The sequence below is a fragment of the Populus nigra genome, chromosome 13 (assembly GCF_951802175.1).
Source record: "Populus nigra chromosome 13, ddPopNigr1.1, whole genome shotgun sequence".
In the NCBI taxonomy this organism is placed as follows: domain Eukaryota; kingdom Viridiplantae; phylum Streptophyta; class Magnoliopsida; order Malpighiales; family Salicaceae; genus Populus; species Populus nigra.
This window is the reverse complement of record NC_084864.1, coordinates 921292-945051: the sequence shown is the minus strand read 5'-3', so window position 1 is coordinate 945051 and position 23760 is coordinate 921292. Positions and strand designations below refer to the sequence as shown.

The following is a 23760-nucleotide window of genomic DNA, read 5'->3' as shown; positions in this document are numbered from 1 at the left end:
TTAGCCTGGGAATTTCTGCGTTTTACTGGTGTGCTGACTGGCAGGGGAGGATTTCTACTTGGACATAAGCCTTTTATCATGAAGTTGCTTCCCAGTTTTTATATTTTTGTTTTTATTTTTAAATCATTTTGATGCGTGTTGATATCAAAAATAATTTTTAAAAGAATTATTTTGCTGTATTTTTAAGTAAAAAATACTTTAAAAAACAACCGCAATTACAGAAAACCGATGGGGTTACTTGGTGGAAGGCTTGGATGAACTTGGCTTTCTTCTCCTTGTTAGAACACTTGGTGGCAAAATATAAACATACTGACAAGGATTCTTAAACAAGTAGAGATGTACTCTGCAGATCATAAATTTCACGGTTTTAAACATAGGAATTAAAGCCCTTTCTAATGTTTGGTAAATTTCACCAACCACAATACCCGATTGAACAACAACTATATTAGGACATTCAGAAACTAGTAACACTTCAGTTACTAGCAGGAAGCAAGCTTGCTGATCTCCAGACCCTTCTTGCTTATTGACTACAGAGGCAGGGCATTTTTATTTCTTGACTGGACTGACCACTAGATCTAAGAACGGAGCTTGAGAATCAACTTGCAACTATTAATTCTCACTGCTCGATGCTTGGATAAAATCTTATTGTATCCTGGCATGCCTTTCATAAAAGGCCTTTAGCCTCTCAAGGCCGACTACAAGCGCCGAAGGCTCAATGGCAAAAGTTATGCGAAGGAAATTCTTCATTCCCACAGCAGTCCCTGCAAGTAATGTTTGTCAGTACAAGTTTCAATTTTGAATTCAGTAGCTTTTGAACACCAACAATAAACACATTTAGAAACTATGCATATGTGATCCCACAAATATTTAGTGTAATGCTATACAAACAAACAAATCATAACAAGTTTTTCATACAAACAGTTGCATTTTTCACAGGAGAGTCGGACGCCGATCATTTTAACACTTTACTTGACACATCGTTTGTATGAAAAAATGACGATATCAACACTTTACGCGGGTATCAACAACAAATTTTAGTGTGAAAAGTTTGTTTATAGATCATTTTCCAAATTAATTAAGCTCATATTCGCCCTACAAGCCTAAGATTGTCGATACCGGCGTTCCTTTTATTCCTTGGTGTTCCCCCATTCGTTTAGCATATGAAATGAAAAACTGGTAGCAAGAGAAGTTCTAAGAATGTGATACCACTAATTTAACCCTCCACGATGAGAAACTTTGTGCCATGAAATGCCTTACCTGGGAGTATCATGACTGATTCCTCTTTAGCAAGCTTAAGACAGAAGTCCATATCATCACCAATGCCTTCCAATGAAGACAGGTTTAGTTTTACCTGTAAAAGTAATTTTAATTTATAATTATCTTCTTCATTTGTAAAGGAAAAAAAAATATCTATAGTATATGATACTCTCACCATTACAAACATAGAACCCTCCGGTTTATGCGGCAAAGTAATGCAAGGGATGTCCTGGATTTTCTCATAGCATATGTCTGCGGCCTCTCTCAGTATGTTATTGATTTTTGTGAAGAAATCCTCTGTCGTGTTGTCTATGATTTGAGGAATTGCACCCTAAGAAATAGCGAAGCTTTGTCATATTTCAAAACAAGCAGTCGAAGGGACATGGGGTGCTAGGCAAGATGAAAGACAACATCTCTGTTAAAGAATTTATCGAAAGAAAATTGAAGGTTTACACTCGTAAGTCAGGATGAATATTGTTATAGCAGCGCCTGAAAGATCAGCTCAACACTATGAATTTACTGTTTCGGCAAAGCATCATGAATCACAAACCTGAATGAATGTTACAGGATCAGAGGAAATGTTGAGACATCCCTTGATTGATTCAACAACCTATGAAAAGCAAACAAAATTGTTAATGCAGTGGCGAAAAATACAGAATTCATCAGAGGTTCTCTGACTAAAGAAGAACAAAAGGCTTCGAACCATGGTGGCACAACCAGTCAATTCCCACATAATGGAACAATGCCAATTCATATACTCTGAGAAATGGCGAAGAGAGAAAGAGAACCAACCCCAGATTCTTGAAGGATGCCATTAGGATCACTTGTGACAAGCCAACCAATCCGCCAGCCAGGAACAATCCATCTCTTTGAGATAGACCCTAGTGTAAGGACAGGCACAATTGATCCAAAGACTCCCATTGGCACAAATGGAGAATTCCCAAATGTCAGATGGCCATAGACTTCATCAGCAATCACCATAATTCCAAGCTTTCTTGCTGTCTCTGCGATCTAGTAATAAACAAAAAACAATAACTACTAGAACTAAAATGATAAAAATGACACTATTACAACTTCATTTTGTAGCCGAAAAGAAAATATTATTAGTGTAATTAAAAAAATAACACAAAATGTGGCTAATGTGAGCACATGCTCCAATTTATGCAACCCCACGTTTACATGTAACCGTGCAGTATCATGCAAAGACACGAAGAGACTAAAATGCAGAAACCAGCATCATAGCTTGCGAACTGATAAGGTTTCTCAATGATTACATAGAAAAAACAGGATTGGATCGTATCCTTGCTTCAGTTCAAATGGGAGAAATATAAAGCAAAAGAAAAACAGAAAAGTAGTTTTACCCACCTTCTGTAAATGTTGATAGCTGTAGACACTTCCACAAGGATTGCCAGGGTTTATGACAACCATGGCAACTGTATTCTCATCTGCCAGAGCTTCAACAGCATCAAGATCAACCTCCCAGCCCTTTTCTGGGATAAGATCAAAATGGCGAGCTTCGAGATGACTATGTGCAGCCCGAGCTTCATAGTATGGAAATCCAGGTCTTGGAAGCAAAATGTTAGCACCAGGTCGAGCAAGTACAGTTATTGTGGTTTCAATTGCTTGTGTGCAACCAAGTGTAAGAAAAACATCATCTGGTGATAACTTGTATGGGAGATCACGATTAAGGTAATCTGCAACACTCCTGTGAGAGAGTACAAAATTACATTCAATCAGGCAATTACGAAATGCCCTTCAAGGAGTCTTGTTTCATAGGATTTCAGTAACTGTTTGCTTTTACAACCACTTGATTAAACGAAGGCCACTATTATAATTCAATGAATAGCATCATTTCTAACCTCTTCAGTAAATTCGGAAACTCCAAGTAGTATATAATAAAGAACATGGTATCAACTTGTTTACAGCGCTCACGAAAAAGACCAAACATAATATTTTAGACTTATAAACAATTTCCGGGTAATGATCAACATATGCTTCACATTCACAAAAGCCTTTGACAGAATCAGATGCAAAATTGCAAATTGTTTAAAAAGAGGAAGTTAAAATTTGATGGTGTATTACCAAAGAAACACATTTATCAAAACAATACAGGTACCATTACGATGTTGTTGTTAGAATTTAAGCTTGTAATACAACTGAGTCTTGGAACAAAAACTTGCGGTTGTTTACTTGGATAATGTTTGGTTATTGTCTAGGATTAAAAGAGATGGAGAGAGTTGGAACAGAGTGGACATGTCTCTCTGCCTTTCCTGTTATGAAAAAACATAAATTCATTCTAAAATTATTTCAAAAACAGATTTATTTTTATGTTTCTGTCTCTTCCCACCAACAAAAAACGTTTCCATCTTGTGTGATTGATGTTACATATCGGAGTAGTTACATATCTAAAAGAAAACAAAGATCTCTGAAAAATAGAGCTACGCATAGAAAATGTAAAAACACTAAGAAATACAAATCAGAAAAACCATCAAAGCTCCACATTACACTTCAATTCCATTGAAGTTTGATAAAATTTGTTCATCAATTTTCTTGAAGCAATTAAATTATTGAAGGAACATGAAGACAAAAGGAAAATGGCAGGTTTTACTTCTTGACCATAAAAATGTCAGGCTACGTAGGATGAGCAGAATGCAAGTTCTAATGGCCTAATATTCTATCCTCCTGCTAGTCAGCTCACCTATTAACTATAAGTTACCGGGATAGTGCACCTGATTTTATCATAGTTTTAGAAGACGACACCCTGATAAAGACTTCCAAGATCCTCCTTCTAGCAAGCATGCACATCAACAATGGTCTTAAGCATTTCTAACCTGGTTGGTGGCCCCCCACGAACTGGTGGGTCCCAGATGTGGGGCCACTAGTTTTCTATGACTGAAAAGTCCTTAGATGGTCTCACCCTTTTTTTCCTCTATAGTTCACACTTCACAGGGAGTTGAAGCCACAAACCAGTGTTGTGCTGCCTATGGTAGGCAAAGCATTCATGTCAAATAGTAGAGGGTGAATGCTCTGTACTAAAGCTTTTGCAGATGCCCACGGAGACGATCTAATATATTGATGCATGTATAAAAATTATTTTAAATTAATATTTTTAAATATTTTTAAATTATTTTAATATACTAATATCAAAAATAATTTTTAAAAATTAAAAAATATTATTAAATAAAAAATATTTTAAAAAACAATCACCGATATATTTCCCAAAAGACTTTCAAACTCCCATGTAAAAACGAAAAAAATGTTAGGTATGGCAGCAATAGAAAAATAATTAAAGAAAGATTCTCCTTGCTTTTCTTTTTTTGTTAGCCAAAACCCCGTGAAGCACCTCCTTACCTTCATGTCTCGATCTGCTACAAAACCAATGCACAAAGACAAAGAAAAGACTGAAGTACAACAATGAACAAGCACTCAAAGCCTAGAAGCAAGCATCACCGCAATAAAATAATAACGTGAAGATATTTTTGACATAAATAATAAGCAACTCGATTTCAATGAGAATCCTCCATTGTCCTTTTCAAAAACATTGAATACAAAAGACGTCGTGATTGACTCAGTAACAGCAGACCCCGCATAATTTTTAACAAAACGATATCATTATTTATAAAAAATGACTAAATAAACATTGAAATAATGTCGTTTTGGCTTTAAAAAAATCAAGTTTAACATGATACCAAGACCATCTCGGGTCAGCGGGTCATAAATCCTGAATAGCCTGAAAGGTTTTATAACCATGAGCAAAAGCAAGATGATGAGTAGCACAAGAGAAATACTAAGATTCATACCACCACAGAATCTAGCAAAAGGCAAATGAAGCTTGTAGCGCAAAGATGTTCAACAATCCATGCCGGGAAAAGGAAATGTAGCAAAAACAGAACCTTGTAATATACCAATATTAATTATATTTCCATGATCATATCATAGCAATGAAAAATTAAAAATGATGAAAATTCATTGATTTTTTGGACCGCATGAAAATACCCTCAAAGACCCCCCACAAAATAAAAGGAAAGAAAAGAAACTGAATCCACAAGAATCTGTCAAAGTGATTGGGTTACCTCCTAGCAGGAAGAAGACCAACAGTTGGGGCATAATGGTTGTACTTGGCAGATCTCACAGCGTCAACAACAGCCTCGTCGGCCACAGTTGTTGTACGAAAACAAGGAAAAGCAGAAGGGTCGCCATGGGCTAATGGTATGAGTTGTCTAGTATCTTCTTTGTTGAGATTGTCCAGTAAGACATTAAGAACTCCACGGACTGTGACTGCTGATGCTGTGCTGAGGCTCTTGTTTGCTTGAAAACCCCATTTCTTTGATCCGTTTTCCATCTCTACAACTATGTTGTTGTGGCCTGTGGGGGAGCTGATGCTGCCAGCGTTGCTGTTGTTACATGTATTATATAGCCTACAGGCCCTACACGCATGTGCTTGGTAAGATTCAATGGATTCTCTGAGTGGAGCCTACCATTTATTTTATTTTTCATTAATTTTGATGCCATTTACGCACCAAATAAAACCTCATAGAATATGGTTTTTTTAATAATGTAATAGATAAATTTATTTTTTATTTCTTTATTTTTTATTTCTTTATTTTTAATTTTTAATTTTTAATTTTTAATTTTTAATTTTTCTAACCAAATATATCTATAAAAGTAACATAATATTCAAGATTTGTGTTAGTAATCATCATAATTATGTTAATTAGTCTCTTTCTTTTTCATCTTCTTAAGAAAATTGTGATTGTGTTTTTGAATTTTTAATCTTTAAATTCAAATTAAGGATTAATTTTCCTTATTATATAATCCTATTAATTATCTTTCCGAGCTTATTTTGAAGAAAAAAATAAATATAAATAGAAGTGACCCATAGACTTAATTTGGTCAAACTTCACGTTCAATTAACACGTAGTGGATGGTTGTATTTGTTCATGCCATGGTATCTCATGTTTTGATGCCTACAGAGCAACCTCTAAATTATGAAAGAATCTAATTGATAATCATTAATACATTATGGATTAATTTAAATGAAAAATAAATCATAAATCTAATCGAGACTATACCTACGAGCAATGTTCTGAAATCCTGCTTGACATTTCAACTCATTAGCTCGTGACTCGAGCTCTTGCATGGCTGTGTCCGTGGAAGAATTTAAAAAAATAATTCACTAAAATAATGATGTTTGAGATTTAAAAAAAAATTCAAAAATTGCATTTATCTAGATCCATCCCAGATAAAAAGAGTGTTTGAAAATGCACGTCATTAACCCATGTTTTTTAAAAAAATTAACATTAATTTTTTTTGCTAAAAATCAACTTTTTTTTATTTTTGATAGTTTTGATGCGCTGATTTTAAAAATAAATTTTAAAAAATAAAAAAAAGATATTATTTTAATACATTTTAAAATAAAACACGCTTTAAAAAATAACTGCAATCAAACTCCAAACATGCCCATAATTATTCTCGCAAGTAAATCACTTCTTTTAAGGTTTCTCAAAAAAAAAAAAAAAAGGTAATTACATGCAAAGATGTTGATACTTTAGACTTAAGACATTCTCCATTAATTATTTAATGTGTAAAAACCTTGATGCGTTCAAAACCAACGGGCAAGGAGATAGTTAATTAATATTTGTTCTTGACAAGATTTTTGCAGTAACGTAACGTGATCGAAGATTTCTCATGAAATCGCCGAATTGTTTGTTCTTGGTACGTAGGCTTAATTTGTAGCAAAAACAAATACAAACTCCTAGAAATGTTATTTTATGATGAAAAGGGTAAATAAATAAATACCATTGAAAAGTATGGAAGTTTAATTCGAAGACTTTCTAAACCATAAGAGTTTTCATCAATCTTGCCTAACCGAAATTATTTTCCTGCCCTATAAAGTAAACAGACAGCAACTCTTTTTTTATATAATTTAAATATATTCTTCTTGTTGAGATCAATATTATATTTGCTTTTAGCTTATTTGATAAATGTTAAAGAATATTTCTATCATAATCAATTTTTACTTCTTTTTTTAAAATATATATAGCTGGCTTGTTTTTTTGAAAACTTAAGTTCTTCATCAAACACCTTGATTTTTAAAAATAAAAAGAAAAAAAAAATATATATATATATAGAAAAAAATATACATCTTTTTTTCATTAAGTTTGCAGCGTGTTTGGGATTGATATTAATTTTGTTTTTAGATATTGTTTTAAAAGTATTTTTTAAAAAATAAAAGTATTAAATTGAAGTTTTTTATGTTTTTCAATGTTTGTATATGTTAATATTAAAAATTAAAAAATATATATTTTAATTTATTTTTAAACAAAAAAAATTAAAAAAAGCATTACGCAGAACAGTATTATACACACAAACACGAACACTGCCCCTTTAGAAGTGTACTTGTTGGGAGGGCTTTCACCTCCACGCTCTCGGCTCGAAATGGGATTAGTCTCGGGCCAAATAGACAGGCTACAGGTAAAAGCAATGTCAAAAGGTTTTTTGAGGCACGAAAATCACTTCGCAGTAGAGTTTAAGAAACATAATTTTCTGACAGGCAATTCCACCTTGGAGATCCGACGAGAAGTTGTACATCTCCACAGCCTGTTCTTGTTGACAGAATAGCTAGTAAACCTAACATTGGAGCATGGGAATCAACGAGCAACTATTGATTCTCTTCGCTGCTTGATACTTTGATGAAATCTTACTGCTTCTTGGCATGCCTTTGGCAGAAGACTTTTAGCCTCTCAAGGCCATCTTCAAGTGCTGAGGGCTCAATGGCGAAGGTTAAGCGAAGCCAGTTCTTCATTCCTACAGCAATTCCTGCAAGATGTAATCCAATGTTGTCAGGGTGAGTGTCGATGATTGAATTGATCAATCATCAATGAACTGCGATGTTCAAATTAAAGCTTAAAAGGTCAGATAAAGCCACGTGAATCCGAAAAGGACATCGAGAATGAACACATTTAGAGTTCATATTTTAAGCTTGTAAAGTCTATAAAGCTCACATTTGTCATCAATACAGCCCACCCCACATCACAAACTTTGTGCCATTGGCATTGATTACCTGGGAGTACCATGACTGATTCCTCTTTAGCCAGCTTAAAACAGAAGTCCACATCATCATCGATGCCTTCCAACAGAGTCAAATTCAATTTTACCTGAAAAGAGGTTTTTGTTTTTAATTATTAAAGCACCATCTTCTTCATCATATAAAGGAAAAGAAATGCGATGCGCTCACCATTACAAACATAGAACCTTCTGGTTTATGAGGGCAAATGATGCAAGGGATGCCCTGAATTTTTCCATAGCATGTGTCTGCAGCCTCTCCCAGTATGTTATTAATTTTTGAAAAGAAATCATCCTTTGTATTTTCAATTATTTGAGGAACTGCAGCCTAATACATATCAAGGATTCATTATATCAGTGAGATTCTAAGCTGGAAACCAACAATATGCTCTTCGGGAAAAGTATCGTGAATTACAAACCTGAATGAAAGTCGGAGGATCCGAAGAGATATTGAGGTAGTCCTTGATTGACGCAACAATCTAGGAAGAACAAATAGATATGTTAAGAAGCCAAGATTACACGTCCATATTAACGCAGACATAGATGTTATCATTAAAAAGAACAGAAGGCTTTGAACCATGATGGGATAACAAGTCAGTTCCCACAGAATAAAAAAAAAAACAACGTCAATGCATCTACTTCGAGGGAGAGACAGGGAGCCAACCCCAGAATCTTGAAGGATGCCATTGGGATCATTTGTGACAAGCCAACCCATTCGCCAGCCGGGAACAACCCATCTCTTCGATATAGATCCAAGTGTAAGGACAGGCACAGTTGACGCGAAGACTCCCATCGGCACAAATGGAGTACTCCCAAATGTCAAGTGGCCATATACTTCATCAGAAATCACCATAATCCCAAGCTTTCTTGCTGTCTCGGCAACCTGATATTGATCAAAAAACATTACTCCATTTCCTAAATCCCAAGGGGGCTCGCATAACCACGCGCTCCAGCTAATGCAGATTAAAAGATAGGAAGGAAGAGATATAGTTTATGACACCTTTTCTAAGTGTTGATAGCTGTAGACACTTCCACAAGGATTGCCAGGATTTATAATAACCATTGCAACCGTGTTCTCATCTGCCAGAGCTTCAACAGCTTCAAGATCAACCTCCCATCCTTTTTCTGGGAGAAGATCAAAATGCCGGACATCAAGACAACTATGTGCAGCACGAGCTTCATAGTATGGGAAACCTGGTCTTGGAAGCAAAACATTGGCACAAGGTATAGCAGCCAAGACTGTTACTGCAATTTCAATTGCTTGTGTGCAACCAAGTGTGAGAAAAACATCATCTGGTGATAACTTGTACGGCAGGTCACGGTTAAGGTAATCTGCAGCAGCTCTATGATAAAGAATTCAAAATCACTTTCAATTCAGAGTATATTTGAATATTTCAGCCTACAATTAAGGAGAGTATATTGATTGATTGAAGACACAGTGTCTGAGGTTCCTACGGGATGTATGCCAAGCTTAATCGCTTCATGCTAGAGCTTGTTAAGCTCAATAAAACTTCATCGCCAAAAAATTGATGCAAATTTAACATAAACCACAAATCAAAACTGCTTCAGTGGAAATTATCAACACGGAGAAATTTTCAAGATAGGGATCATAAAAATCTACACACACAAAATCATTCAAAGCACATACCTCCTAGCAGGAAGGAGACCCACAGTTGGAGCATAATGATTGTTCTTAGCAGATCGTACAGCATCAAAAATAGCCTCATCAGCCACAGGTGTAGTCCTGAAGCAAGGGAAGGCAGAAGGGTCACCATGAGCTAGTGGTATAACTTCTCTTTTGTCTTCTTTGTTCAGATTTTCAGCTAAGCGGTTAAGAACTCCACGAACTGAGATTGATGCTGTTGAGTTCATGCCTTTCTTTGCCTGAAAACCCCATTTCTTTGTTCCGTTCTCCATGTCTCACGATTGTATCTGTGTTTGCAGTGGAGATGAAGAAGTTGTGGCTAGTTCTTGTCGTTGCTCCTGTTTGATGCATGGTCAGGAAAAGCTTCTTGATAGATAGCGAGTTTTGTCACGTTTGAAATGTTTTTGTCGTGGAGCTCTCTGTGCTTTGCTTAAGAATAATTAGTTAGTTTCAACTTAGTCCCTGTAATTTGTCAAAATTCATTGAGTAATCCTTTATGGGATAAAACAGTATTACATAACCCTTTGACTAGCCTTGATCGGAGACCCGTCTCATCCTCAAATCTAGTGCTCCTTTTTTTCCATTTTCTTCTAAAACAAATATGGAAAAAACATGAAATTGAAGAAAAGACTAAGTTAAATCTTAAAAAACTTAGGGAAGTTAAATCTTAAAAACTATAAGGACCAAATTAAACCTTCCTCTTACACATGGTCTAGTTTAAAGTTTTGGTCAATCTAACGCAATCTACAATTTTACTAGTTACATGACCCGCGCGATGCCGCTGATTAATTTTTTTTACATAAAAAATATTAAAAAAAACTAAAATCTAAAAGTGTTAGGTTTTTCTGCAAAGTTATACCCAAAAGTCTTGGGTTTAGCTGCAACGCCTGACCAAGGACTAATATTTATAATATTAATAATAACATTAAACTTGCATGACCCAAGTTTAAGTGGGTTTGGCTGCAATACTAGACCCAATAGTCTTGGATATGAGTATGGTTGCAAGGTTGTGTCATAAAAGTGTAATAATTAAATAAATTAATTAAAAAGAAAAAAAATGATGAAAAAAAAACACCAGAAAGAAAAAATAAAAAAAAATCTGAATTAACTAGGTTAACCCTTCAAAGCAGGTTAACTCATTAAACCTTGAGTTCGTGTCGTGAAAGTTTGGTAACTAAATAGAAAAAAAATTAACGGGTTACCCATAATTAATTGGGCTAACCCGTCAAACCAGATCAAACCTGGAATCCGTGTCAAGAAAGTTTGATAACTAAATAGAAAATAATTAAACATTAATGAACTAAATTAAAAGAAAAAAATTAATTAAAAAGGAAAAAAATCAAAACAAACAAAATGCATTAGCCTTTTCACTGCGGACTGCACTATGCAGTCCACAATCAAAGGCATAAAAACGGCAAAAAAAAAATTCTCTAATTAGCCAAACCTAAGATAACTAAATAGAAAAAAATTTCATATTTATGAACTAAATTAAATATAAAAAATTAATTCAAAAGAAAAAATAACATTTTAAAAAAACTTATAAGAAGAAAGAAAACTAATGAAGAAAAAGAAAACAAATCTAAATTAACTGGGTTAACTCGTCAAACCTAAGATCCTTATCGTGAAAGTTTGATAACTAAATAGAAAAACATTTAATATCACACAAACTAAATAAAAAAATTAATTAAAAAGAAAGAAAAAAAGATTTCAGCCTTTTCACCGTGAACTGCATTGTGCAGTCCATAGTGAAAGGCTTAAAAAGCAAAAACAAAAAACCTAAAGACATCAGCCTTTTCACTGTGGATTGCATATAATACTAAAAGATGAAATCGAAAGAAAAAAACTAGTGAGAAAAAAGAAAAAAAATCAGAATCAACTGGGTTAACCCGTCAAACTTGGGATTCGTGTCATGAAAGTATGATAACTAAATAAAAAAAAGATTTAATATTAATGAACTAAATTAAAAAAAAGATTAATTAAAAAGGAAAAAGCAAAGAGGAGAAAACCTACAGGAAGAAAAAAACTAATGAAGAAAAAGAAAAAAAATCTGAATCAACTGGGTTAAACCATCAAACCTTAGATCTATGTCATGAAAGCCTGATAATTAAACAGAAAAAAATTTAATATTAAAAAACTATAGACAAAAAATATAAACTAAAGACATAAGTTTTTTCACTGTGGATTGCATCGTGCAGACTACAGTAAAAGACTTAAAAAAAAAAGCAAAGGCATAATCCACGAGTTAATTTTTTTTCTTGCATAAAAAATATCAAAAAATGCTAAGATTTAAGAGTGTTAGGTCTTTCTGCAAAGATATACCCAAAAACATTGGGTCTAACTGCAACGTTTGACCCAAGAGTAATATTTATAATATTAATAATAATATTAAACTTACATGACTTAGATATGGGTCTGGCCATGAAGTCGTATCATAAAAGTAAGATAATTAACTAGATTAATTAAAAAAACAAAGAAAAAAAACAATAGGAAGAAAAAAGTTAATGAAGAAAAAGAAAAAGAAATCTGAATTAACTAGGTTAACCCTTCAAACCATGTTAACTCTTCAAACCTGAGATTCGCGTCATGAAAGTTTGATAACTAAATAGAAAAAAAAAATTGACGGGTTTACCCAGAATAAATTGGGTTAACCTGTCAAACCAAGTTAACTCGTCAAGTCCGAAATACGTGTCATGAAAGTCTGATAATTAAATATAAAAAAATTTAACATTAACAAACTAAATTAAACGAACTAAATTAATTAAAAATAAAAAAAATCTGGGTTAACTCGTCAAACCAGGTTAACCTATCAAACCCAGGATCCATGTTATGAAAGTCTAATAACTAAATAAAAAAAATTAGCATTAACAAACTAAATTAAATAAAAAAAATTCATTAAAATAAATAAACAAAAAAATTAAAAAAAACCACTGCATTTTATTTACTTTTAGTATATGTTATAATATAATTTATTAATAATGAAAAAGTTTAAAAGATATGGGAAAGTTACAGTACTTTCCCCATACCTTTTTAAATATTAGTTAATTTTTAATTTGTTATGGTATGAAGAAATCTTATGTTACTCAATGCTCTCTAGATATTTTATATTTTAGTACTAAAAATAATTAGACACTGAAAACTTGAAACAAATTATATTTTATTTGATGGTATTATTAAAACTTTCTCGGCTTAGTGATTTAATTAATGAAATAGTAATTTGAAACTAGACCGAGTTTTATATTAAATTTAATAAAAATTATTCAATTAAATTTAACGATAAATTTAACGAGTTGACTCGATTAAAATAATAATAAAACTCTATTTAACTGTTTAAAAAATTAAAATAATATCATTTCAACCTTAATTAAAAAAAAATTAACTCAAATTAATTCATCCAAATTATAACCTAATTATTTTCTAAATGGTGTTTTACAACTATATTATTTTGGGCTGTTGCCAGGTATAACGAATAGGCATGAACTTGTTGCTTTTTAAGAATGGCCCAAACTGACCCACAGGACATGACCGAGCATGATTTTCTAATTTATAATCTCAATTTTGCATGTATGGGTCATCCTTATTAGAATCTTCCAGATTCAATTATTGTTCATGCATTGTATTATAGGCCAGCCTTTCAAAGACCTTCAAATAGAAGGACTAAGGGGTAAAGGACCAAATCAAGGCAATACCAGGAGTAAGGGGACAAATGCTGGTAAATCTAACATTGGAATGGCACATCCTGTTCAAGAGTACATCTCCACAGCCTGTTCTTGTTGACAGAATGGCTAGTAAATCTAACATTGTAGCATGAGAATCAACGAGCAACTATTGATTCTCTTCGCTGCTTGATACGTAGAGTTTACGAGAAAAGTTTTTTGATGATAAGCAATTGCACCTTGGAGATCCAACGAGAAGTTGTACATCTCCACAACCTCTTATTGTTGACAGAATGGCTAGTAAATCTAACATTGGAGCACGCGAATCAACGAGCAACTATTGATTCTCTTCGCTGCTTGATACTTTGATGAAATCTTACTGCTTCTTGGCATGCCTTTGGCAGAAGACTTTTAGCCTCTCAAGGCCATCTTCAAGTGCTGAAGGCTCAATGGCGAAGGTTATGCGAAGCCAATTCTTCATTCCTACAGCAATTCCTGCAAGATGTAATACAATGTTGTCAGGATGAGTGTCGATGATAGAATTGATCAATCATCAGTGCACTGTGATGCTCAAATTAAAGCTTAAAATTGTTAGATAAGATCACGTGAATCCGACAAGGACACCAAGAATGAACACATTTAGAGTTCACATTTTAAGCTTGTAAAGTCTATAAAGCTCACATTTGTCATCAATACAGCCCACCCCACATCACAAACTTTGTGCCATTGGCATTGATTACCTGGGAGTACCATGACTGATTCCTCTTTAGCCAGCTTAAGACAGAAGTCCACATCATCATGGATGCCTTCCAACAGAGTCAAATTCAATTTTACCTGAAAAAGGGTTTTTGTTTTTAATTATTAAAGCACCATCTTCTTCATCATATAAAGGAAAAGAAATGCGATGCGCTCACCATTACAAACATAGAACCTTCTGGTTTATGAGGGCAAATGATGCAAGGTATGTCCTGTATTTTTCCATAGCACGTGTCTGCAGCCTCTCCCAGTATGTTATTAATTTTCGAAAAGAAACCATCCTTTGTATTTTCAATTATTTGAGGAACTGCAGCCTAATACATGTCAAGGATTCATTATATCAGTGAGATTCTAAGCGGGAAACCAACAATATGCTCTTCAGGAAAAGTATCGTGAATTGCAAACCTGAATGAAAGTCGGAGGATCCGAAGAGATATTGAGGTAGTCCTTGATTGACGCAACAATCTAGGAAGAACAAATAGATATGTTAAGAAGCCAAGATTGCACGTCCATATTAACGCAGACATAGATGTTATCATTAAAAAGAACAGAAGGCTTTGAACCATGATGGGATAACAAGTCAGTTCCCACAGAATAAAAAAAAAAACAACGTCAATGCATCTACTTCGAGGGAGAGACAGGGAGCCAACCCCAGAATCTTGAAGGATGCCATCGGGATCATTTGTGACAAGCCAACCCATTCGCCAGCCGGGAACAACCCATCTCTTCGATATGGATCCAAGTGTAAGGACAGGCACAGTTGACGCAAAGACTCCCATCGGCACAAATGGAGTACTCCCAAATGTCAAGTGGCCATATACTTCATCAGAAATCACCATAATCCCAAGCTTTCTTGCTGTCTCGGCAACCTGATATTGATCAAAAAACATTACTCCAAGGGAGCTGCATAACCACGCGCTCCAGCCAAGGCAGATTAGAAGATAGGAAGGAAGAGATATAGTTTATGACACCTTTTCCAAGTGTTGATAGCTGTAGACACTTCCACAAGGATTGCCAGGGTTTATAATAACCATTGCAACCGTGTTCTCATCTGCCAGAGCTTCAACAGCTTCAAGATCAACCTCCCATCCTTTTTCTGGGAGAAGATCAAAATGCCGGACATCAAGACAACTATGTGCAGCACGAGCTTCATAGCATGGGAAACCTGGTCTTGGAAGCAAAACATTGGCACCAGGTATAGCAGCCAAGACTGTTACTGCAATTTCAATTGCTTGTTTGCAACCAAGTGTGAGAAAAACATCATCTGGTGATAACTTGTATGGGAGGTCACGGTTAAGGTAATCTGCAGCAGCTCTATGATAAAGAATTCAAAATCACTTTCAATTCAGAGTATATTTGAATATTTCAGCCTACAATTAAGGAGAGTATATTGATTGATTGAAGACACAGTGTCTGAGGTTCCTACGGGATGTATGCCAAGCTTAATCGCTTCATGCTAGAGCTTGTTAAGCTCAATAAAACTTCATCGCCAAAAAATTGATGCAAATTTAACATAAACCACAAATCAAAACTGCTTCAGTGGAAATTATCAACACGGAGAAATTTTCAAGATAGGGATCATAAAAATCTACACACACAAAATCATTCAAAGCACATACCTCCTAGCAGGAAGGAGACCCACAGTTGGAGCATAATGATTGTTCTTAGCAGATCGTACAGCATCAAAAATAGCCTCATCAGCCACAGGTGTAGTCCTGAAGCAAGGGAAGGCAGAAGGGTCACCATGAGCTAGTGGTATAACTTCTCTTTTGTCTTCTTTGTTCAGATTTTCAGCTAAGCGGTTAATAACTCCACGAACTGAGATTGATGCTGTTGAGTTCATGCCTTTCTTTGCCTGAAAACCCCATTTCTTTGTTCCGTTCTCCATGTCTCACGATGGTATCTGTGTTTGCAGTGGAGAAGCTGTGGCTGGTTCTTCTTGTCGCTGCTGCTGTTTGATGCATAGGCAGCACAAGCTTCATAATAAAAGAGAGTTTTGTCACGTTTGTAATTTTTTGTCAAAAAAATCATTGAGTAATCCTTTATGGGATAAAACAGTATTACCTAACCCTTTGACTAGCCTTGATCAGTGACCAGTCTCATCCTCAAATCTACTGCTCCTTTTTTTTCCATTTTCTTCTAAAACAAATATGGAAAAAACATGAAATTGAAGAAAAGACTAAGTTAAATCTTAAAAAACTTAGGGAAGTTAAATCTTAAAAACTATAGGGACCAAATTAAACCTTCCTCTGACACATAATCTAGTTTAAAGTTCTGATCAATCTAACACAATCTACAATTATATTTTTAATGTGAGACTTAACCCGATTAAATCTAATTAAATTGCTTAGACCAAATTAAAACTATGGGTCATTCTTATTAGAATCTTCTAGATTCAATTATTGTTCATGAATTATATTATAGGCCAGCCTTTTAAAGACCTTAAAATAAAAAACAATAGAAAAATTTATAATCTTTCCTTAGTCAAATTATGCCACGGTTGCAATGCTAACAAACAATATCTATTCTTTATTCGGATTATTTTCACATATCAAAATAATTTTAAAATATATAAAATTTATTTTTTAAAAAAATTATTTTTTCCGTCAAAAAACAATGCTAAAAATGTTTTTAGTTTCAACCCGGTCCTTGTAATTTGTTAAAACTCATTGAGTAATCCTTATGGGATCAAAAATCACTACATGACCCTTTGACTAGCCTTGATCGGTGATCAGTTTCATCCTCAAATTTAGTGCTCCCTTTTTCTATTTTCTTTCTATTTCATAAAAACGAAAAAGAAGTTGAAAAAACAAAAACGTGAAATTGAACAGAAGTCTAATGTAAATCGTAAAAACTATAGAGACTAAACTACAACTAAAAAAAAATAAGAAAAGTGTACTTTAGGCTCCTATTGGCCAATCTATCAATGCTGTTTAGAGGGTGTTTGGTAACGAGATTGCGTCTGTGTTTTTAACAAAACACAGATGCAACCCGTTTGGTAAAGGAAAAAAACAATTTTCTATTTATGGGATCCACAGCATTTCAGCGTCCAAAGCACAAGAGAGAAAAAAGCAGATGAATCCTGCTTCCTGCGCCCTTCATGCTAATTAATTAGCACGAACAACATGCTATACTGTTCAGTGAACCGTGTAGCCATGCTACACTGTTCCGGCCGGACCGGTTCCGGTTCAAAGCTTAAAAATGCATTGAACCAGGTCCGACCCGTTAAAATAAAAAATAAAAATTATTTTTTAGTTTTAATTATGTTTTATTAAAAAAAACTAGTGTTTAACATTATTTAATGACATTGCATAAATTAGACAGAGATCGATTGATGACGTAGCATTTATAGAATTTGATCGCAATTTCAATTTTATTCCTGATTATATTTTACCTGATGTTGTTGTGTGCTTAAGAAACAAAAAACACTGTAGTCCTTGTCGTATGTATTTCTTACGTGATGGAATTGTAGATAGTTTAATGAAATAATAAAAAATATTTTATATAAAATATTATTTATTTCATGATGTAATAACAATATTTAAATCTACAATATTTAAATTAAAAACCATCAATATTAATATATATTTTTTAAAATTATTTTATAACCTCAATTTCAAAAGCATTATTAACCAAACATATTAAACTATTTTTTTTTTAACTTTAATTTCAATCATAGTTTTAACCAAATATATATTTTTTCAAAACAACCTCAATTAAAAGTATTTTTTATAAAATAATTTTTTTAAAATTACAATCATAATAGCAACAGCAATACCAAACACAGTGTAAGAGTGCCACCAAAGCCCAGGTTTGAAAACGAGGTTACACCTGCTACGCCACTAGTGTTTTCTAGTAAAAAGCATCATTTATATATATATACACGCACGCACGCAAATTAGCCTATGAAGTAAACTTATTAAAATACTTTTTATAAAATAATTTTTTTTAAACTACAATCACAATAACAACAGCAATACCAAACATAGTCTCATAATGCCACCAAAGCCCAGGTTTGAAAACGAGGTTACACCTGCTACGCCACTAGTGTTTTCTAGTAAAAAGCATCATATATATATATATATATATATATATACATACACGCACGCACGCACGCAAATTAGCCTATGAAGTAAACTTATTAAACACGTCTTAACCTGTGACACGATTCAAGCTTCCAGTTGCAAATTGAATGAATTAAAGAGTGAATTAAAGAGTGTTTAGAGTAAAGTTCTCGTATTTTTTAAAAATATTTTTTATTTTAAAATAATATTTATTTTTTTAAAAAAATATATTTTTAATATTAGTACATCAAAATAATATAAAAACATATTAATTTAAAGCAAAATAAAAATAAAAAATTTTCAAAAACATTTTATAGCCGCAATGTCAAACACTATCTTAATCCCGATCAAGTAAAATGGTGCCGTTTCAAGATAAGAAAAAAGTTCTAACAATGTTATGATAAAAAAAAAAGAAATCAAATCAAGTTATATTTAAGTCAATTTTTATTTAACTTTTAAAAAATTATATATAAATCAAGTTTTGAATCAACCAGATTTTAGATGCACCCACAAAAAGAAACATGGTTTAACAAAGGAGAATCCATGATGAGAGAAGAAACTCATTAGAGACCATTTATTAGAAAGGATTTTCCAAGGTTACAGCCCAGTGGTCTCAAAATAGGGCTTGGTTTTGTGGAGTTCCTGTGCTTGTGACCAAATCGAACGAAGCACATAAATAGATAGAAAGTTCATCGCAGTCAAATTAATGATGCTATTTTAAAAAAAAAAATCTTTTGATGAGTAGCTTACAAATATATCAAAGCGTTTGTACTTTTTATTACAATTTTCTAGGAAATTTATTTTTAAGTTTATGAATTTGTTGTGTAGTAAATGATAATTCAATGAATAAAAAAACATTTATTTAGTATATTTTATTTATTAAAAAAATTATTCAATCCGAACGGTGTCTACTAATTATTTTTTTAAGGTGTTGTAATGGCGAGAAATAGTGATGTTTTATATTTTAATAATAGAAACAAGCAGATATTAAAGGTTAAAATAGTTATATTTTATTTGTAATTGTTATTAAATCTGACTCAACTTGATTTAATTAAATAATTTGTTAATTTAATATTTAATTCAGATCAAGTTTTATATTAAACCATACGAGAATTGAAATGATTAAAAATGTGTACACCGTGTTCTCAAAAAATTTAATGTTTGTTTTTGCTAAAATTTAATATGATTTATACGTTTTGGATCGCTTTAATGTGCTGATGTCAAAAATAATTTTTAAAAAATAAAAAAAAATCATTAGCATGCATTTTAGCACAAAAAATTATTTGAAAAGCAACAATTACCACACTGCCAAATATACCTTAAAAGTAATTGGTTGACCCAGTCAAAATTATAAAGAAAATTACCAATTCAAGTTCTAATTTAGATCAAGTTTTATATTAAATCGAGTGGAAGTTGAAATAATCAAAACTAGCAGGTCGATTAAAATTATGGTATGATTTACTTTGACTCTCTTTAAAAAAAAATTAAATGATATTATTTTAATTTTTAGATTAACTTAAATTAATTTATCTAATTTATAATTTAAATTTTGAGCTGGATATTAGTAAAGCCGGATTTTACAACTATATTACCTTTTGTTGCGTTGAGGTGTAATGAATTAGCATGAAATTGTTGCTTTTTAAGAATGGCCCAAGCTGACCCACAGGACACGACCAATCATAATTTTCTAATTTATAATCTAAATTTTGGATGAATGGGGCGTTTTTACCAGAATCTTCTAGATTCGATTATTGTTCAGCCATTATAGGGCAGCCTTTCTAAGACCTTCCCTTTTGCAATTTGTATTCTTTCCCCTGATGACACAATTTATACTCTTTCCTTAGTCATTTAGAAAAAATATCACTATTGAAGTATGATTTAGTGGGTATTTAGCTTATAATGAGTTTTTTCGATTTAATTCGATTTAGTTTTTATTCAATAAATTAAAAAAACTGCTTGGTTTGATTAATTTCAAGTTTGTTTTTATAAATATTTTGGATAATTTAATTTATTTATTTAGTTAGTTTTTAATGCGAAAATCAATAAAAGTTTAGTATAATCCGTGTTTAGTATTGTAATATAATGTGTTGTTTTTAAATATATTTTAGTTGGAAATATATTAAAATATATCTTTACATATAAAAAATTGAAATACTAATATATAAACACTCGCAAGTATAGCGAGGTCATATCCTCCTGTGGCAGTGATTTAATCCGATAACGTCAGTAAAGATAAGATATTTTTCGTTGCCAACTCTTGCATGGCACGTAAACTAAGTATTTGTTAAGAATTGAACTCTTCACCACTACCAATGAGGTAGCAACATGTGGGTCATGTTTGAAAGGGACAAACACGCGCTTGTAAAGGAATATATGGAAGCATCGCAGTCGGACAAAACAGTCACATTGATGAGAACACACACACACACACACACACATATATATATATATATATATATATATATATATATATATATATATATATATTTTGCAGTTGAAAAATACAATTTTTATAGCCTGTTACTATTAAAAATAGTGATTTTTTTTTTAAAAAAGCATGAGAGATAAAAAAAAATTGTTGAAAACATTTTGACACTTTAATTATTACATCACCAATTATATAAAAAAAATTAACGAGATTAATATAATAATTTCAAAAAAAATCACCAACAACGATTTTAGTGGGTCATAAAAGCTGCCTAGAGATAAAGGGTGACCTACTTATTTTTTGAGTCAAGTGTTATTGGATTTGTTTTGTTAAGATTTTCTTGAAGGTATTTGTGATATTATAATCGGAATCTTGATATATTTTTAAGGTTTTTTTTTTTTTTCTCTTTTATTTTTTTAATGTTTTTTTTTAAAATATAGTTATTGTGAATAAGTATAAACTATAAAAATTATATTTTAATTATGAAATATATAAATTGTGCTTTTTTAAAAAAATTTAAATTAGCTATTTTATCTATATTTTTAATTAAGTATGATAATTTTTTTTTAAGAAAATCCGTAAACAAGTGACTTGCACCCAAAACAAATGATGACAACAACGCGGCCTACTTTCTTGATGGGTCATTCGAGAGACGCGTCAAGCTTTAGAGAAGGACGCGTGTCGACGTATAAATGGTTGGTGTTTACTCTCACTTAACTGTCGGTCAAAAGAGCGATTCAAAAGGCTGTTACTGTGCGAAACGGCGATGCGGTGGATGGTAGTGTCTCGGACTTGGTCATTGTCTAATCCACTTCCAATCCTTTTGATGTAGCTCAATCCTGTAAGGAGAAAGTGTGGTGCACGCGCGATTTATTATTTGTTCCCTCTTTTATAATCCTTTAATTAATCAACAAACTATTTTATAATATTCTTTTCATTATTAACATTTTCCAAACCTATTTTAAAAGCATTTGAAAAAATCAGTCAATACTGTTTCTAAAAATTTTAATTTTTTAAAAATAATTAATATTTTTTTATATTTTGGATCGTTTTGATGCACTAATATCAAAAATAATTTTTAAAAATTAAAAAAAAATCATTTTAATATATTTCAAAATAAAAAGTACTTTTAAAAATAATTGCAACTACACTGCCAAACAAACATTTTGAGAAATAAAAAAACCCAACTATTTACATCGTCATTTTTTAAGTTGTATACTCTATCAAAATACTATTAATTGATGTTTATTTAGTTAATATATCTTGCATACTTATTTTATAAAATAATATGCAATTCAGATTTTCTCTTGATTACAGAAAGTGAAGGATCACTAACTTTTGAACTTCATTAACTTAATTAATTATTACCCATTTATCTAAAATAAAGCGTGCATTTATTTATTTACGAAGATAATAATTATTTGTAAACCCAAAAATAAAGGAAGCATGGTATTTCAAACCCGGGCACGCTCTTAAAACCAAGCGTGAAACAATCCACACCCACACGCCCACAAAATTCAAGCCGTGATAACGGCCCCCGTTATCAAAAGCCGTCACAGCACTCACAAATCGCCCACTCATCTTACCAATATTATCTCTCTTTTTTTATTCCTGTCTCCTCTCTCTCTCTCTCTCTCTGTTAGGCGGCGCCACCCCTCGAGTCAAATCCTTCATTGACCAGACTCTATAAAATCACACCCTCCTCATCCCTTCCTCCCAAAACACACAACACCATCATCACCATCGATGCTTAACCCTAACCTTCACTATATACTTAATTTCTCGAGAATCTTTACAATTCACATGTTTCACTAGCTCTAACGTATTGTAATTCTTGATTATTTCCTGGTGGGCATTCAAAAAAATGGCACCCAAGAAGCTTAATGCCAGCAACAGTAGCTGTTTCAAGAAAGCAAGTGGGGATCATGACAAGAAAGAGATACATTACAGGGGAGTTAGGAAGAGGCCGTGGGGGAGGTATGCTGCTGAGATAAGGGATCCCGGGAAGAAAAGCCGGGTTTGGCTGGGTACTTTTGATACGGCGGAGGAGGCTGCTAAAGCCTATGATAAAGCGGCGCGTGAGTATCGGGGTGCAAAGGCGAAGACCAACTTTCCTTTTTCCGGGGAGGTGGTTAATTATGACGATGACAAGCAGAGTTCTAGCCAGAGCAGCACCGTGGAGTCGTCGAGCTCTCCGGTTGTTTCTGCTGCGGCGACCCGCCAGGTTGGTGGTGGTGGAGTGGGCGGGGTTGTAGGGATGGGAGGGTTTCCTTTTGTGTACCAGCAGCAGCAGCAGAATGTTAACGTTGTTGCTCCTGTCTGGTTTTTTGATAGTGTGAGGCCTGAGTTTGTGACTCAGCGATTCCCTGTCCGGTTTGACCAGGGGGGTCTTGAGAGTGCTGGTGGGGCCCAGAGTGACTCGGATTCATCATCTATGGTAGATTGTCAGCCACCGAGATCAGTTCTTGATCTTGATCTTAACCTGCCTCCACCGCTGGATGCTTGATGATTATTATTTTGTGTTTTAGGTTATTCAGGGGAATAACTTTTTATTGTTATTATTATTATTGTAGTTAATTTTAAAGACGGAAAAAAGCGATGGTTTTGCTTATTGGGTCACTCATAACCCAATGTAAATAAGTTATTCAAGATTATTTAATGGAGAATTTCTCAATTGCAGATATTCCTTTGTTTTTCTTATTTTTTAGAAAAAAAATATGCAAAGAAAACTCTACAAATCTTCATTAATATATTGAGAGAGGGCTAATTATCATTATCATTGTGATGGTTAAAACTCTACAATTTTTCTGATAAATAAAAAAAAATGGAAAGGAAAACTATTTCCCTTTGCAAGTGAGATCGGATCCAGTTTAGTTCAACGACAATCAAATC

The 23760-nt window shown here is 33.1% G+C and overlaps 4 protein-coding genes across 4 annotated transcripts; 1 reads left to right on the top strand and 3 right to left on the bottom strand.

The window, feature by feature from the left end:
- Positions 1-319: 319 nt before the first annotated feature.
- Positions 320-5654, bottom strand: LOC133671646 (probable aminotransferase TAT2). The gene is made up of 7 exons (XM_062092457.1): positions 5331-5654; positions 2623-2962; positions 2050-2268; positions 1808-1867; positions 1433-1588; positions 1258-1351; positions 320-761 (listed from the first exon to the last, which is right to left on the bottom strand). The coding sequence occupies exons 1-7, from the start codon at positions 5597-5599 to the stop codon at positions 643-645; spliced, it is 1257 nt and encodes a 418-aa protein (XP_061948441.1). The 5' UTR covers positions 5600-5654; the 3' UTR covers positions 320-642.
- A 1934-nt stretch (positions 5655-7588) lies between these two features.
- LOC133670655 (probable aminotransferase TAT2) lies at positions 7589-10346 on the bottom strand. Its single transcript, XM_062091211.1, has 7 exons — positions 9971-10346; positions 9323-9665; positions 8987-9205; positions 8742-8801; positions 8495-8650; positions 8321-8414; positions 7589-8076 (listed from the first exon to the last, which is right to left on the bottom strand). The coding sequence occupies exons 1-7, from the start codon at positions 10237-10239 to the stop codon at positions 7958-7960; spliced, it is 1260 nt and encodes a 419-aa protein (XP_061947195.1). The 5' UTR covers positions 10240-10346; the 3' UTR covers positions 7589-7957.
- A 3313-nt stretch (positions 10347-13659) lies between these two features.
- Positions 13660-16504, bottom strand: LOC133670979 (nicotianamine aminotransferase 1-like). Its single transcript, XM_062091584.1, has 8 exons — positions 16441-16504; positions 15996-16352; positions 15348-15690; positions 15027-15245; positions 14782-14841; positions 14535-14690; positions 14361-14454; positions 13660-14115 (listed from the first exon to the last, which is right to left on the bottom strand). Exons 2-8 carry the CDS (start codon positions 16262-16264, stop codon positions 13997-13999), a joined length of 1260 nt encoding a protein of 419 aa, XP_061947568.1. The 5' UTR covers positions 16265-16352; positions 16441-16504; the 3' UTR covers positions 13660-13996.
- A 5960-nt stretch (positions 16505-22464) lies between these two features.
- LOC133670895 (ethylene-responsive transcription factor 4-like) lies at positions 22465-23551 on the top strand. The gene has a single exon (XM_062091492.1). The coding sequence runs from the start codon at positions 22733-22735 to the stop codon at positions 23372-23374; it is 642 nt and encodes a 213-aa protein (XP_061947476.1). The 5' UTR covers positions 22465-22732; the 3' UTR covers positions 23375-23551.
- The last annotated feature ends 209 nt before the right edge of the window (positions 23552-23760 follow it).